The sequence below is a fragment of the Trichoplax adhaerens genome, genomic scaffold, assembly GCF_000150275.1.
Source record: "Trichoplax adhaerens TRIADscaffold_27 genomic scaffold, whole genome shotgun sequence".
Classification (NCBI taxonomy): Eukaryota; Metazoa; Placozoa; class Uniplacotomia; order Trichoplacea; family Trichoplacidae; genus Trichoplax; species Trichoplax adhaerens.
Window position 1 is genome coordinate 241,913 of NW_002060968.1, and position 17,823 is coordinate 259,735.

The following is a 17,823-nucleotide window of genomic DNA, read 5'->3' on the forward strand; positions in this document are numbered from 1 at the left end:
ATAGTGTTGGTATACCTTAAAAGGTTTAAAATCAATGATTTTGGTAAAATTAATCATCACTAAAATAGATAGTTATGTTACGGTACCAAATTGAGGGATAATTTCTTTCCAAATATTACCGGCCCGGATATAATAGTATCCGGGTTTTACTCAACTCATCTTATTATCAATCTCTATATCAATATTAGCATAGTTTACTGTCGGAAAAATTGGCAATTAGATTAACTTATTTTTTCAAGTATGCATTTACCTAAAATGACCTCTGCCTGTTAAAAATTTAAGATCTTTATTACCCTATTAATCATCGAGTTACCATAGGCTAATATAATTATATCCATTGAATTCATTCGCCGGATCACTATATTTGCACAACTAAGCTATAGTATTCCTTCTCATTAATATTCCGTCGTGAGTCCAAATATTCCGCATATTCCACATCTCATTGCACCTTGGACCTTCTTTTTGTTTCGAATGCTGGCTGAATGGATCGCTATTTTACTTTATTGTAACTAATGATTGGTATTTCTCTTTTATGCTCCATCCTCACTACCAATTAATTGGTATGATGCACTTACTATTGCACCTGGCTCCTCTTTTTATTCCAAATGTTAGTCACATTAAGTTGCGGTCTTAATTTATGTATGAATGCTCAAAGATGTCTCTTTCTAACTAATTACCCGCCATTAGTGTAAAACATTCTTTCTTAAATTTTTTCTAGTCTAAGAACAAAGTAAACAAACTCGTTGCATTTATCATTGATTTTTACATGTTCCCCAAATGCTGCATATTCTATACATCGTAAATATTTGGATATTCTGGGGTTTTAAAAATTCGCTTAATTTAAATCATCATGATAATATATGAACAGTCACCGATAAAAATTTCTCTGTAAGTCTGATATCTTCCACATGTTCTATACATCTTTGCACTTTGGATCTATTTTATTCTGTTTCTAAATACCGGCTAAGCAATCTCTATTTATAATGTTAATCAATTGTAGCTTGAAATCAAGTATGATTAAATATTTAACATTATTTAATCTACACTCATCAAAATAAATAATAATATTATGCTTGATTGCTTATGGGTATAGATGATAAATTCAGTGTAAATTGCAGCCATTGATACATTATCAGTAACTAGTGAATAAAAGAAATAAGTAGAATACATATAGAATTTACATCCTTATAATATTGATCTTTATAATTATAAATAGTATAGAAACTACCTTGATCAGTCTTGTATTAGCCAGAATGACATAGAAAATGGCTTCAATTCAATGTTGAATCGGTGTTTTTAAACTTTATCTACAGTAAATTTCCTTTTTGTCAGACAAGGTTCAAGTGAATAGCTTACTAAATTATTTACAATTTTACGCATTACTGTTTATTCATTATCGTGAGGATACTTGCTGCAAGAATAGCGGTTCGCGTGATCCTTTTTGCATTCATAAGGTTAAAAAGGACCAAGATAGCCCCAAAGCGTGACTAATTGTGGAATTAAGGACAAAGAATCGACCCGTATACGATTTCATACGGATGCTACATTTTGAAGGAATAAGCAATTCGAATTTGTTCACTCTACAGGACTCTTAACTCTCATAGGATAGTAAAACTGTTTCATTTGATGCGGACAGCAATTCCAGATGGGTATTCAAATAGTATTGATGACAAAATCTTATTACATTATTGATTGGTAAATTTAAAATATATTCCCTTGATATTTAAAACTTTTATTAATTTATAATTTTTGTATGACTCTTTAACGATGAATATTGACATAGATCAAATGACGCTTGATAGGATTATAATAAATTCGTAAAATGAGTCATTAGCTGATAAATTAAAATTGAGATCGAGAAATTACTTTCTACAAAAAAGATAAAATGTTAGTCAAGATCTGTTCTAATTATAGGCCAATTTCATTATCCTATGCGAAAAATACTTCAGTTTGAATGGAGATAATTTTAGTATATCAATGATTGGTCACAATTGTAAGTAGTATTAATAAACCCAATATCAACTTGTACAGTATAATCTTGAGGGGACTAGGTTATGTTCTTGTCCAGACTGTATAAGCAATATCCGTCATAATAATATTTATTTACAAGCCCACTTCCTATGGCAAAGACTGTTTTAGAAATATCATTGTTACTATATTATAATACCATTTTATCATTATTGACTTAAATACATTAACTTCACCTTATCAACTGATCTAAGCTTATATTTTGTTGATTACTTTTAGCCTATAATTAATTCATGTATTTTTTTATTTAAATCCATGGCTGAAAATAGATCCAGTAGCAAGGCTAGATTAAAATAACATAGTAATTGGTCAACATTTATCTAGCCAAGTAACCAACAACGTTGGCCAATCGATTATCGATATTGATTTACCGTGCAAGGAATAAAAGGAATCGAGCCAATTGTTACATCTTTCAATTTAATTTTTAAGCTATCGGTTCATGTTGGAAAAGTAATATAGGCATCATGCATACCAACGTTAGCTGTGAAGATAACATGACCGCTTTTCTCATTACACATACTATGACAGCGACTGTTTTGCAAGCAACATCGATATCGTTATTTATTATTTCAAGTATTATGGGCAGTATGGCCATATGTTACATTATCTATAAAGATAAAGCATTACATAATGTTACTGGAGCATTAGTAGCTAACTTAATGATGTCAGATTTTTGCGTGGCAGTACTCAACATGCCTGCTGCTTTAATATCTTGTATCATTGGTCGTGGTATTGAAAATAATACATTATGCCAATTGGCTGGCGTTTCTAATTCATTATTCCGTTATGCTTCTATATTAACTTTGGCAGCCATTAGTGTTGATCGTTACATTGCTGTTGTACGTCCATTAAAATATTTTTTGATTATGACTTGTCGTCGATGTTTTATAATTATTAGCGCAATTTGGCTACAAGCGATTACATGCTCTCTATTACCACTGATGGGTTGGGGCCGATATATTTATAAACCGGAGGAGTTTATTTGTCGTCCAAGTTTCTTATGGCCCAGTGAAGATCGTGGTTTTACTTTAGTTATTTTAATAACGTGTTTTCTAATACCTTTTGCAATTATTATAACAACATCAATTCGAGTTGTTCGTATTGCTAAAATTCAACGAAAAAAGGTCAGTAGTATTACTGTTCATGTTCGAGAACGTGGATCGGTATCAGGTATATCCTATCTTGGTAGTCATTGCGAAAGCGTTCGAGATTACAATCATGCGTCATCGATCTCTTCAGCAAATAAATTGTTTACCGAGATTTCTCCAAAACTCAGCCATCGAAAGAGTACTGCAGCTTGGGGTATGAGTAGTAATAAAAAATTCGATTCTAGTAGTGTTAAGACATTAATATTTATCGGTGGCATAGCCTTCGCATGTTGCTCACCGTATTTCATCGTGAGTTATCTATTTTCTGTTATACGCGTTTCTTGTGTATATTATCGTGTCTTTGTAGCCTTAAAAGGTATAACTGCATGGCTGATATTTATGAATTCAGCTCTTAATCCGTTTATTTACGGCTTTATTAATGTTAATTATAGAAAATATTTTTTAAAATGGTTAAAATTATCGTCATCGTCTACTGCAATAAGACCTTTAAGTCAATGATAGTTATTGTTTTTATCCGTTGATATTGTAATTCTTGTAATCCTATTTAAATCTTTTAAAGATTTATCCAATGTAATAATAGTTTGTTACTGCAACTGTAGAATTTTTATATATATGCATTTTGCTTGATATTAATAGCGATTGTTACACACTGTATTTATTCTTTGCTAAGATGCTGTACAAAATTAAAAAAAAAAAAATTGCTTTTGTAATTGTCTTGCTACGATTTTGTTATTGCAAACACCCGTACCTAGAATTTCCAAAAATGGAGCAATAAAGTTTAAGTTAATAGTTTGTTATATCCGTCTTGGGATACTTACTATTTTAACAGTGACTAGTGCTTACGTGTAGCATACTACAGTTACTATTCATATACGAATGTTAAATCTACGACTAGTAAATTTTATTACTGTACCTTTGAACTTATACAATACAAGAATAGAAGTGTATGCCAACTCTATTAGATAAATTTGTATCAGTTAGGTATGTTCGACGTCGAATATGATGATATTTCTAGATCACTTAATATGGTTTACTTTTCTCTTTGTACTAGCACGTTATTATCTCGGTGTGCATGCATATTAAGCATGCTGTAGAATAACATCTTGGTTCGGTAAAATTTGCTAGAGGCCTTGTCAGGATATTATTCATGTATCATCTGATATGACGTACTTTTTTCTTGTCAGAAAATTACTATACTGTACCAAGATGTAGAGAGGTAGACTAAACGTGCTCCAATAATGTATAGTTGTATAAAAATTAATTTTTAAAATACATATTATACCAAGTCACGAGTATCAAACCTAGAGTCCCTCAAATTCTCACCTACCGTTCTGAGGGCTAAAGATTCCGATGTGGTTGCTGATTACATTATATATATAAATTTCCTAATCAGCACTTGAATAATTCAGTACAATTGTGTAACTGTAAACAAATAGTTCCATCAATACATGTCAAACGCTGTACCCATATTTTTTTTTATTTACGGAGACTGTTAAGTAACGTCGAAGCGCAACAATTGTTAGATTTTATTATTAAGTATGCAATAATAAAACGAAGAGTCATTGAGATCAATTTTCAGTTGATACATATTTCGTTTATAATACTATAAAGATTGATGAAGAACTGTTAACTAGTACTAAATAATATCAGTGAGTTTCATATATATCGAAATATGACATTGAATAATAATAATAATGATGCCAATCCCATATACAACGTCCTAAAATCGAGTACCAATCTACCTCTACATCTTTACGCTAATTACTTTCAGCTGACAACCTAAGTTACATCTACAACTGTCAACTAGATAGTAATAGCAGTAAGCCGTTTGCTGTGCATTGAATGCACCTATTGACTGTAGATAATCTTTTCTGATATTTTACAATGTACCATTCCAAATTTAATAGTCATCTCCTCGACTAAGAACTTCTTTAACGGTCGGTCTTAGAAGAAGAGTATGCTCAAATTGAGCGGTATAGCAACCTTTTATATCGCAAAGAGGAGGACAAGGATCGATGATGCCGCTATCACATAGACTTTTTAAGGCCAGGAGATACTTTGTCTATAATGTAAGTAATATGAAATAGGACATCATTCATTTCTTTAGGTATAACTAATGATGTATCAATCAACGCATTCATTAGCAAACCTGTCCTAAACGATCTAGCCAGCGTCTGCAGAATGCTAGTGTACCAAAGTTTTGATTTATTACGTTCAATAGTTGTTTAGCGCGTGCTGTTCGAAGTGGGACGTGACCCATCTCAAAATTTTTCATATAATGAGAAGTTTCCATGTCATCATGGACATATCCTTTACCCTATCAATTATAGCCAATATCTCAGAATAGAATTGAAAACTTCCGCTATATTTAAAAGCGCAGCATTTATGCTGTATCGTACCGTACTGCCAAACGTCTCAATAGCATAAAATTCGTTTTCTTCCATTTTAACAGCTTCGCCACCCTTGACAATTGGAACCGTTTTACTGGCATGGATACAATATTGCGATATGGAATGTCCGTTGAGGTTGCGAATAGGCTTAACTATTATTGAGAAAAGCTTTCATTATTTACTGGTTAAAATGTCTAGGCTAGTTGGCCGATCTATCGTGTCATATTATAATACCGCAAGGGTATAAATTATAATAGGTACTCTAGTAGCAGTGCAATCCATCTTTCTTTTAACATTACTATTAGGATTTTGAATTTTTAGTACATCATTTCGTCAACATTGTCATTGCCGTAATGTTATTGTGACCAAGCATGGTCTTGGCAGACAATTTTATCACACAAAACTACTTCAAATAGCTAGCTATTAACGAACCAGGATAAACTTTTCCATCCAATTCAACCTCGTACGATTCCATCACTTCTTGAATTCGTTCACCAATATCGCAAAGACGCACGTCAATACCGGCTTCTCGAATACCTGTATTGGTAGCGTCTTTAACAGCGGCAAGCAATTGATCGTATTTCGGATTGAAGGCAACGGTAAAGGCAGAGTCAATTATCCGACCTGTTGATCGATAATGTAAAAATAAATTCGATCGTACTATCTATTTAAAGGCAAAATTGGTAAGATTCTACTTATTAAGATGCTAAATTAAAACAAATCAGCAAGCAAACGCACGCATCCCATACTTGCATCACAATCAACTGAAAGAACGTAGGCTATTCTATGTGCACTTACGGTACTAATAGCAAATTGGCATCATTATATTAACTATCACACCAGTCTATTTTGGATATTTTTCGATTAATCCAAACTCTTTATTGTGACTACTTTAACGCATAAGTTAAGGAAACGACATCGTCCGTAAGTTCAATGAAATAGTTCCTGCTCAATCTTAAAATATATATATATATACTGTACACACTCCATTTGTAAGATATAGGGTTCAAGAAATCTTACCGTTCACGTGTGTTCCAAAGTCGATCTTGCAAACATCGTCGTATTGTAAAACCGTTTTATCACCAGCATTCGGTGTGTAATGGGCTGCACAATGATTTAGAGAGCATCCAGTGGGGAAAGCTAAGCCGGCCTCCAAGCCTTTTTCGTTGATTAATTTACGGGAAGTTTCTTCTAATCTTTCACATATTTCTATCATAGTCATGCCAGGCTTAATGTAGCTTTGTACATATTTTCTAGTCTAAGAGTGTAGTATTTTTATGTTACGATGGCCGAAATGGGATTGTCAAGTAAAAGTATTAGTCTTTATACACTGTAGTATAACACTATCCTAGGCTATTCTCTAGCTGATACAAGTTTAAAGGATTGACTAACTATGCTACGGTACCTGACGGTGAGCTTCTGCAGCTTGCCTTATATCACTAATGATATCCGAATTCATCATGTCCAGAGCTCGTTTCTCTTCGCTTGTAGTACGATAGGAAGCGGATCCAGTATATTCTGCGATTTCACCTTGTGGATAATTGCCTTTAGGATAGAGTTGACATATCGGAATGGTAGGTGGATCCGTCTGCTGTATAGCGGGTTTATCCTGATCACTAGCTGCAGTCTTCTTTTTCTTTTTCTTTTTTTTCTTACTACTGGTAGTATCGTTGCCTTGTGATGGCTCAACCCCTTCATTGGTGCCGTTGACTTTTACTCCATCTTCATCTTTAGCTAGATTAAAGTATCATGATGGAACGATTAGCTTGTATTTAGCAAAGTCTATTATCCAACATCGTTAAGCTGTTATAATGGAGTGTTTATTTACAAGACTAACTACTCCATCCTGTAGTTGCTTAATAAATGTTGACTTTTTAGGATTCATTTACAGTTAGTTGTTTATGAATGTTACCTGATGGATCGTTGTTGTTCTTGCTGTCTGTCGTCTGTGTGCCTTCTTCTTGTTTTTCTTGATCAGCATCTGAAAGGAAATGAACAAAGACGATGATTGAGTTGATGGACAGCCTTTAGAAATAGACTTTAGGCTTCATCTTGGTTAAGAAGCTATTACGATATGAGTAAGCAAGTCTACTTTATCTACTAGGCATTGAATCATTGGTGTAATGTACTTACTCGCATTGGGCTTCTTCTTCTTTTTCTTTTTCTTTTTCTTCTTACTTTGCTCGTTGTTTGCAGCAACGATCTCAACTTCTTCTTCTTCTGCTTCTTCTCCCTCGTGATCCCCATTCGTCATGGGTGTATCTTCGCTTTGCGTAGTCATAGTAGAATAATATAACTGGATGAATTGCTTAGCAGTTTAAGTTAATATGAACTCGATGAATCGATTTTGGAATTATATGGATTGTCGTTGCCTTCGGAACGGCCAAGAGGGCATAGAAAGCGTAAGGCTGCTGTCCAAATCAACGTATCAAGTGCCTCTATTACTATGGCTGCCCTGGTGAGAATTTACTTACTCGAGATTTTCCTATAGTCCCCCTATCAGGCTCTAACCCGTCCCGTCTCCCGTCCGTTAGACTACAGCATATCGTAGAATTAATTAATTAATTAAAAGAGATTTTGAGCAGGCCATTTGAACATAATATTAAACATTTCATTGTGAACAACGCTGGTATATCGTAGGGGTCAAAAAGATTATGGGGAGACTTACCTCTATCAGGCTCTTCCCTTCCCGTCTCCCGTCCCGTAGACTGCAGTATATCGTAGAGGTAGAAAAGATTTTGGGGAGATTTACCTCTATCAATCGGATTCTACCCCGTCCCGTAGACTACAGTATATCGTAGAGGTAAAAAAGATTTTTGGCGAGACTTACCTCTATCAGGCTCTCCCCTTTCTCGTCTGCCGTCCCGTAGACTACTGTACAGTATATCGTAAAGGTAGAAAAGATTTTTGGCGAGACTTACCTCTATCAGGCTCTTCCCTTTCCCGTCTCCCGTCCCGTAGACTGTAGTATATCGTAGAGGTAGAAAAGATTTTGGGGAGATTTACCTCTATCAATCAGATTCTACCCCGTCCCGTAGACTACAGTATATCGTAGAGGTAGAAAAGATTTTGGGGAGATTTACCTCTATCAATCAGATTCTACCCCGTCCCGTAGACTGCAGTATATCGTAGAGGTAAAAAAGATTTTTGGCGAGACTTACCTCTATCAGGCTCTCCCCTTTCTCGTCTGCCGTCCCGTAGACTACTGTACAGTATATCGTAGAGGTAGAAAAGATTTTTGGCGAGACTTACCTCTATCAGGCTCTTCCCTTTCCCGTCTCCCGTCCCGTAGACTGCAGTATATCGTAGAGGTAGAATCGATTTTGGAGAGACTTACCTCTATCAGGCTCTACCCCGTCCCGTAGACTACAGTATATCGTAGAGGTAAAATAGATTTTTGGCGAGACTTACCTCTATCAGGCTCTCCCCTTTCCCGTAGACTGCAGTATATCGTAGAGGTAGAATCGATTTTGGAGAGACTTACCTCTATCAGGCTCTACAGTACATCGTAGAGGTAAAGAAGCAATATTTTTGTTTTTAGCTCATAAGTACAGACACTGACAAAGTGATACTGAGTTAGTACTGATATCATGAGTTGATGGCTGTGGACTGCAATGATAGTCTAACAGTCTTGAGTGCGGGCCGTAGCATGATCATTTTGTACATAAAATGATCCTTTCTAGACAACGATGGTGGATGTAATGAAAGCGCAGTCGATTGGAGTAGAGTAAGCATGGCTAAGTAGCGCTCTTGACGAACCAGTAAATTCAGTGTAAAGAATTGGAGGCAGAGTGCAGCTGGCAATATCGACTATTTCCTATGGTCTTGGAGAGAATGACTACGGTAGATTAGGTGGTGGGCATGTGACAGGATAAGTCATGAAATAGTAGTAAGAAGAGAGAAGGAATGATCTCGTATCCCAAGGCTCGTACAGTATTAACAAATGCCAATCTCTGATTATATCCACAGTCGGTACGAGGCGATTTTTACCTTTGGATGTTGTCAATTTTGCATCAATTTGCACAAAAGTGCATCGTATCGTGAATGCAATGTTTTAATAGGGACGGATAGCACTTGACTTGAAGATTCTCTATCCGTGATTCAGTTTTACTTTCAAGCTGTAAATTTAGTGCTATAAGCATCCAAAGCTTCATTTTTCCACACACTAAGACTTGCTCTGGATTTGCATGAAGGAAATCAGTAACGTACTACGGCATAAACATGTATATCGATGGCTCGGTATTAACGGCATTCATTGGCAATCTACAGGATAACATATGAGGAAAATGGATTTCGTGTTCATATAAGCACTATAAATGAATAGACTCAAGTTTGGGCAATAAAGGGATACTTCATTGAATGCTGGCTAGGCTTTTATGCTACTAGTCTTACTTTGCCATAACATATCATTCGGAGTTTGGTGTGTAGTGTTGTTAGACATTGGACTATTTTAAAGTTTATTTATTGGGGAACAGGAAGAAGAGATGATATACGCGTATTAAATCTACGGTTAGTAAGTGATTAATTTACCGATGCAGTTACGCAACACAAGAATACAACTGCATTACAATTCTAATGCATGAATTTGTATTATTTAGGTATGTTCGACGTTGGATAAGATGCCATTTCTAGATCACTGGATATGGTATACATTTCTGACGGTACGATGATTTATTTATGAATATCGCGATATGCAAGTTGAGTACGCTTTAAAATAACTACTGTTTTGTTCCAAGTCTTGTTAGGGTGTCCAGTATCAGCTGATAGAATGTATTTGACTCTTGGAAGAAAATTACTATATTGGGGCAAAACGCAGAGGAGTCAAGGCTAATTACATACGCTGATTACATTATAATAATAAAGTTCCTAACCAACACTTGAATAATTCAGTAGTATTGTAGAGCTGTAAGCAAATTGTTCTATCAATATATATCAATCGCCGTATCCATATTTTATTTTATTTCATTTACAGAGACAGTTAATTAACGTCGAAGCGCACAATGCTTCTTATTAGGTAAGAATGCAATAATAAAACGAAGAGTTATTGAGATCGATTTTCAGTTGATGCGTAGACATTTCGTTTAGAACATTATCAAGATTGAGGAAAAACTGTTAACTAGTACTACATTATATCAGTGAGTTTCATATATATCGCAATATGACTTTGAAGAATAATAATGATACCAATCCCATAGACAACGTCCTAAAATCGAGCTCCAATCTACCTCTACATCTTTACGCTAATTACTTTCAGCTGACAATCTAAGTTACATCTACAATTATGGACTAGATAGTAATAACAGTAATTACGCTGTTATCCTGCTTAGCTCTTTGTAATCTGTTAAAAAAAAAGACTTTTTGCTGTGCATTGAATGTACCTATTGACTGTAGATAATCTTTTCTGATATTTTACAAAAGTACGATTTCAAATTTAGTAGTCATCTCCTCGACTAAGAACTTCTTTAACGGTCGGTCTTAGAAGAAGAGTATGCTCAAATTGAGCGGTATAGCAACCTTTTATATCGCAAAGAGGAGGATAAGGATCGATGATGCCGCTATCACATAGACTTTTTAAGGCCAGGAGATACTTTGTCTATAATGTAAGTAATATGAAATAGGACATCATTTAATTTCTTTAGGTATAACTAATGATGTATCAATCAACATATTCATTAGCAAACCTGTCCTAAACGATCTATCCAGCGTCTGCAGAATGCTAGAGTACCAAAGTTTTGATTTATTACGTTCAATAGTTGTTTAGCGCGTGCTGTTCGAAGTGGGACGTGACCCATCTCAAAATTTTTCATATAATGAGAAGTTTCCATGTCATCATGGACATATCCTTTACCCTATAAATTATAATCAATATCTCAGAATAGAATTGAAAACTTCCGCTACGTTTAAAAGCGCAACATTGATACTGTATCGTACCGTGCTGCCAAATGTCTCAATAGCATAAAATTCGTTTTCTTCCATTTTAACAGCTTCGCCACCCTTGACGATAGGAACCGTTTTACCGGCATGGATACGATATTGAGATATGGAATGTCCGTTGAGGTTGCGAATAGGCTTAACTATTATTGAGAAAAGCTTTCATTATTTACTGGTTAAAATGTCTAGGCTAGTTGACCGATCTATCGTATCATAATATAATACTGCACGGGTATAAATTATGATAGGTACTCTAGTAGCAGTGCAATCCATCTTTCTTTTAACATTACTATTAGGATGTTGAGTTTTTAGTACGTCATTTCGTCAACATTGTCATTGCCATAATGTTATTGTGACCAAGCATGGTCTTGGCAGACAATTTTATCACACAAAACTACTTCAAATAGCTAGCTATTAACGAACCAGGATAAACTTTTCCATCCAATTCAACCTCGTAAGATTCCATCACTTCTTGAATTCGTTCACCAATATCGCAAAGACGCACGTCAATACCGGCTTCTCGAATACCAGTATTGGTAGCATCTTTAACAGCGGCAAGCAATTGATCGTATTTCGGATTGAAGGCAACGGTAAAGGCACAATCAATTATCCGACCTGTTGATCGATAATGTTAAAATAAAATAAATTGGATTGTCTGTTGAAAGTCGAAACTTGCTAGATTGTACTTTTCAAGGTGGTCAATCAAAACAAATCAGTAAGGAACTGAAAGCACGTAGGCTGTTCTATTTATTACGCCATGAAGGTACAAATAGCACCTTGGCATCATTATGACGCTAGTCTATTTTGGATATCTTTCGATTAATACATACAAACTTCTTATTGTGACTACTTTAACGCATAAGTTAAGGAAACGACATCGTCTGTAAGTTCAATGAAATAGTTCCTGCTCAATCTTAAAATATATATATATACTGTATGTACACACTCCATTTTGTAAGACATGGGGTTCAAGAAATCTTACCGTTCACGTGTGTTCCAAAGTCGATCTTGCAAACATCGTCGTATTGTAAAACCGTTTTATCACCAGCATTCGGTGTGTAATGGGCTGCACAATGATTTAGAGAGCATCCAGTGGGGAAAGCTAAGCCGGCCTCCAAGCCTTTTTCGTTGATTAATTTACGGGAAGTTTCTTCTAATCTTTCACATATTTCTATCATAGTCATGCCAGGCTTAATGTAGCTTTGTACATATTTTCTAGTCTAAGAATGTAGTATTTTATGTTACGATGGCCGAAATGGGATTGTCAAGTAAAAGAATTAGTCTTTATACGCTGTAGTATAACACTATCCTAGCCTATTCTTTAGCTGATACAAGTTTAAAGGATTGACTAACTATGCCACTATGTGCTACGGTACCTGACGGTGAGCTTCTGCAGCTTGCCTTATATCACTAATGATATCCGAGTTCATCATGTCCAGAGCTCGTTTCTCTTCGCTTGTAGTACGATAGGAAGCGGATCCAGTATATTCTGCGATTTCACCTTGTGGATAATTGCCTTTAGGATAGAGTTGACATATCGGAATGGTAGGTGGATCTGTCTGTTGCACAGCAGGTTTATCCTGATCACTAGCTGCAGTCTTCTTTTTCTTTTTCTTTTTTTTCTTACTACTGGTAGCATCGTTGCCTTGTGATGGCTCAACCCCTTCAGCGTTACCGTTGACTTTTATTCCATCTTCATCTTTAACTAGATTAAAGGATCATGACGGAACGATTAGGTTGTATTCAGCAAAGTCTATTATCAACATGGTTAAGCCACTGCAGCGAAGTGTTTACAAGACATCATTCCTACTTTGATTGTTTGAATCAATGTTGACTTTTCAGGATTCATCGACAGTTAGTTGCTTATGAATGTTACCTGATGGATCGTTGTTGTTCTTGCTGTCTGTTGTCTGTGTTGCATCTTCTTGTTTTTCTTGATCAGCATCTGAAAGGAAATGAAGAAAGGCGATGATTGCGTTGATGGACAGCCTTTTGGAATAGACTTTAGGCTTCATCTTGGTTGAGAAGCTGTTGCGTTATGAATGAACAAGTCTACTTTATCCACTCGGCATTGAATCATTGGTGTAATGTACTTACTCGCATTGGGCTTCTTCTTCTTTTTCTTTTTCTTTTTCTTCTTACTTTGCTCGTTGCTTGCAGCAACGATCTCAACTTCTTCTTCTTCTTCTTCTTCTTCTTCACCCTGATGATGTCCATTGGTCACGGGTACATCTTCGCTTAGTGTCGTCATGGTTGAGCAATAGAACCAGATCAATTGCTTGGCAGTTTCAGTCAATATCAACTAGATAATCGATTTTATGCCCTTCAATACAGATGGTTGGGATAGAAACTTTTGCAAGAGCAGAAATGGCAGCAACTTGCAGACGAGTTTTGAGATTGCAGCCACAACACGATGACGAACCCGATTGGTGAGAAGACGGCCACCAAGGTCGATCGACTCTATCAAACAGTACTGCCGATTGCGGTCTAAATCAACGTATCAACTGCAGTAGTAACTGTTGTTGGCCAACAGCAGGAAGATTTCAGGGTCTGTCTCGACCAGGGTGCTCCCTCCACAGTCTACAGTCTACAGTCTACAGTCGCATACTGTGGACTACAGTACAATCGGATACTGTACCATGTCCGGTACAGTGCACAGTACAGTACAGGGACGACGACTACAGTACCTTCCGGTACTGTACACTGTAGAGTTGGTGGATGAAGGGATCCTGTACTGTACCTGTGTACCACGTGATGAACTTCGGTGGCACTACGCAAAAGAAGCTGTGGAGGCTAAATCAGCCCAAAGTCGATGATAGGCGAGGCGGAAAAAGTCTGCCAGTCCGAGAGTGGACCGTCCTGTCCAAGTTCCCAGCCAGGTCATGCATGGTCTTGTTTACCTTCCCCCAAAACTCCCCTACTAGGGTTTTTCCATGCTTGTACACAGTACTGTAAACTACTGTACTGTCTACTGCACAGTAGTTACTGTACAGTAGACCTGGACTGAGTACTCTCGGACTGACGGATATTTTCCGCATCGCTTATCAAAATACAGTACTGTACTGTGTCCTACCATGGAAAAACCCTTGTACTGTACTGTACTGTATGACTTACAGTACAGTACTGTACTGTAGACCTAGACTGTCACTGGACTCAATACACTCGGACTGACGGACATTCTTCCCATCGCTTATCAAACTATTGTACTGTACTACATAGAGTCCAGTCTCTGGGACTACTGTACTGACGGACATTTTCCCCATCGCCTTACACTACTGTATGACTTACTGTACAGTAGACCTGGACTGAGTACTCTCGGACTGACGGATATTTTCCGCATCGCTTATCAAAATACAGTACTGTACTGTGTCCTACCATGGAAAAACCCTTGTACTGTACTGTCCTTTGGGGATACTGTAAAGAAGACCATGTACTGTACAGTACTGTATGACTTACAGTACAGTACTGTACTGTAGACCTAGACTGTCACTGGACTCAATACACTCGGACTGACGGACATTTTCCCCATCGCCTTACACTACTGTATGACTTACTGGACTGTAGATTTTCGGATCGCATTTCGGATTTTATGTAGCGCTTTCAATCGGATTAAATGTTTAGTCGTAGTGGGGTTATAATACACTACTGTAGACCTAGACTGTCACTGGACTAACACACTCGGACTGACGGACATTCTTCCCATTGCTTATCAAACTATTGTACTACATAGAGTCCAGTCTCTGGGACTACTGTACTGACGGACATTTTCCCCATCGCCTTACACTACTGTATGACTTACTGTACTGTAGACCTAGACTGTCACTGGACTCAATACACTCGGACTGACGGACATTCTTCCCATTGCTTATCAAACTACATAGAGTCCAGTCTCCGGGACTATTGTCCAGTACTATACTGTACGACTCTACAGTACAGTAAAACAGTCTACAGTGTACAGTACGGTACTGGATGCCTGGCAGTCGAGTACATGTACTGTACATCTTGTACTGTACGGTAGCAGGTCTAGTCAGGGGAAAGTCAAACCAGTTATTGTACTGTTGCGTCACCATTCAAACGTCAGACTAGCGCAGTGACATTCGATGACTGACTCACCGAGATTATCCAACTGAAAGTGCTTCCGCCATTGAATTCAAGTTTCTCCTCTGCTTTCCTTGATTTCCTTTGCAGTCCATTGCTAGAAATTTCCTCGTCAATTCCACCTTTGCCTAGGTTTCATTTCCTATCCAACAAGGAGACACAAACATACTGTGGTGGAATCGGGTAGACAAGAGGAACATTGATCCAATCCAAGACGTTGAAAATGGCATCCAAAGAAGCCAGTCAAAAGCAATTCAAGTTCATCAAAGACAAATTAGATGGCAATCATTTGGATTTGAGTTTATGCAGTTTAACTAAGATTCCTGTTAAAGAATTGGTAAGTACATTGGTCATTTTGTCATGTCAACATGTCAAGGACTTGCAGTTATGCTTGGCCATGTTGTCTATCCTATGTCATTCCATTCTTCAACCACCATTGACGTACTGTACGGTAGCCATCAACAATCAGCTCCGTTCCTGCTCAACCTTCATAACATGCTACTCGACCATGCAGGATGATAGTCAGTTAGTGGTGTATTGCTTCTTCTTCTTTACGATCTCAATGAGTAGAAAGACTATTCTCAACCTTTCTATCCAATAGAGACACTGTAGGCAGTTGCTGCGGAGTAGCGCCTACGGTAGAGGAGGATTCTATTTGGACAGATTACCGACTAAAACGTTCATCACATGGATAAAGAATAACATGTACAGTAAATCATGCAACTGCCAATCGCTTACCAACTATTACTATAGCGTAACTAGTCTTGACAAGCTAGCAAAAATAACATAACGTTGTCATTGCCAATCCAGGGAAAACTTCTACTTGACATCATGCAATCACCTGCACACCTGCCTCTTCATACTAGAGGCAATCATCACCTCCAACCAATGGATAGGAAATTGATTATCTTTGCAAAACACGATAATATCATGACCAAACAATCGACTGCTGCCATAGTATGAAATGGACTTGAGTGGATAGAAAGTCCTTCAAGCAAAGTAATTGTACGTACTGGATGTGCTATAATCCTACCAGTGGATACAGTCAAGAGTATGATCGACAAACAGAATCAATGGAGTCGTAGTCAAGTTGAAATTAGAAATTTGCGGTAAAGCAACGTGCGTCCAAGCTATCCTTTAGCACGACCCAATAGGAAGATTAGAGTAGTCATATTAACAAAAGCAAGTTGACACAGTAATTGCAAGTGCAGGTAGAAAGTTGAACTTGACTGGATAAAATCCAACCCTTTGTACTGCACAATGTGCAATGTACAGCAATCATTTCACACCATCATCAATGGCCATCTCCAATAAGCAATAGACGAATGCATATCAAATGATTAATGCTTACAAAATGATAGTATTGCAAAACAACGTATTCTTATCTTGATAATAAAATATTGTGTTTTATTCTCTTCCTTACATAACTGTAAAGTCGATGATTCCTAAAGCAAATCAAGTCGATCTCAGCTGCAATCAATTAACCAGTATTCCGGTGAGTTAAAACTACCCAAGTTAACTCTATCTTCTATGTTATATCAGCAACCTCTCATGCAAACATGAGGTCAATCTGTACGGAGAGGTGGTGTGGTTTAGGCACAAGCATACAGTGAACAAGTATTATACAATGCAAAATAGATGCTTTTTGAGGGGGAATACAGTAAATTGGCGAATTCGATATTGAGTACGTAGACACTAAGCAGTATAAAACAACTGCTAAAGGTGTTTTGAGCTGTTCTTATCCTTAAGGCATGCAATAGATACGATAGAATTTGATACACAGTAATATCAATGGTGTTACAGTACATAATGTTAGACAAATAAATTATCAAAGTAAGGAAATACTTGCAAAAAATCATTCTTAGAATGCTCGTTACTCTTCCCTAGTTTTTACTGACGTTGCAATCAGTTTTATAGCTCTACAGATAGGCTATGCCATTCAGTCTTGTCTAAATTTGATCTGTAACTGTAATTTCTACTACCTCCATTCATTACTTTGCTTTTATGCACTGCTGAAATAGGAATCATTTTGCACCTTGTCCTATATCGTAATGTTGGATTTAAGTAGTAACAAGTTAACAAGCTTGCCGTCGCATTTTGGTCAACTTCGTAATCTGAAAAAATTAGAGTTATACCGCAATCAATTAACCGATTTACCAAGTAGCATGTTTAAATTAGCAAACTTAAAATGGTTAGACTTAAAAGATAATCCTCTTAATCCAGAATTAAAAGGCATCGCTGGTAACTGCGTGACAGAAAACGAATGC

The 17,823-nt window shown here is 36.8% G+C and overlaps 4 protein-coding genes across 4 annotated transcripts; 2 read left to right on the forward strand and 2 right to left on the reverse strand.

Annotated features, from left to right (window-relative positions):
- Positions 1-2,549: 2,549 nt before the first annotated feature.
- Positions 2,550-3,104, forward strand: TRIADDRAFT_32924 (uncharacterized protein; the record flags this gene model as incomplete). Its single annotated transcript, XM_002117634.1, has 1 exon — positions 2,550-3,104. A coding segment is annotated over one exon (555 nt), but the record flags the coding sequence as incomplete, so codon positions are not given.
- Positions 3,105-5,037: 1,933 nt separating this feature from the next.
- Positions 5,038-7,808, reverse strand: TRIADDRAFT_61708 (uncharacterized protein; the record flags this gene model as incomplete). Its single annotated transcript, XM_002117672.1, has 8 exons — positions 5,038-5,199; positions 5,287-5,454; positions 5,537-5,679; positions 5,960-6,151; positions 6,548-6,785; positions 6,933-7,261; positions 7,440-7,508; positions 7,661-7,808. The coding sequence occupies 8 exons, from the start codon at positions 7,806-7,808 to the stop codon at positions 5,038-5,040; spliced, it is 1,449 nt and encodes a 482-aa protein (XP_002117708.1).
- A 3,150-nt stretch (positions 7,809-10,958) lies between these two features.
- On the reverse strand, positions 10,959-13,709 carry TRIADDRAFT_61709 (uncharacterized protein; the record flags this gene model as incomplete). Its single annotated transcript, XM_002117673.1, has 8 exons — positions 10,959-11,120; positions 11,209-11,376; positions 11,459-11,601; positions 11,882-12,073; positions 12,441-12,678; positions 12,835-13,163; positions 13,335-13,403; positions 13,556-13,709. 8 exons carry the CDS (start codon positions 13,707-13,709, stop codon positions 10,959-10,961), a joined length of 1,455 nt encoding a protein of 484 aa, XP_002117709.1.
- A 2,109-nt stretch (positions 13,710-15,818) lies between these two features.
- Positions 15,819-17,823, forward strand: TRIADDRAFT_16904 (uncharacterized protein; the record flags this gene model as incomplete). The annotated part of the gene is made up of 3 exons (XM_002117635.1): positions 15,819-15,893; positions 16,992-17,051; positions 17,578-17,823. Coding segments are annotated over 3 exons (381 nt in total), but the record flags the coding sequence as incomplete, so codon positions are not given.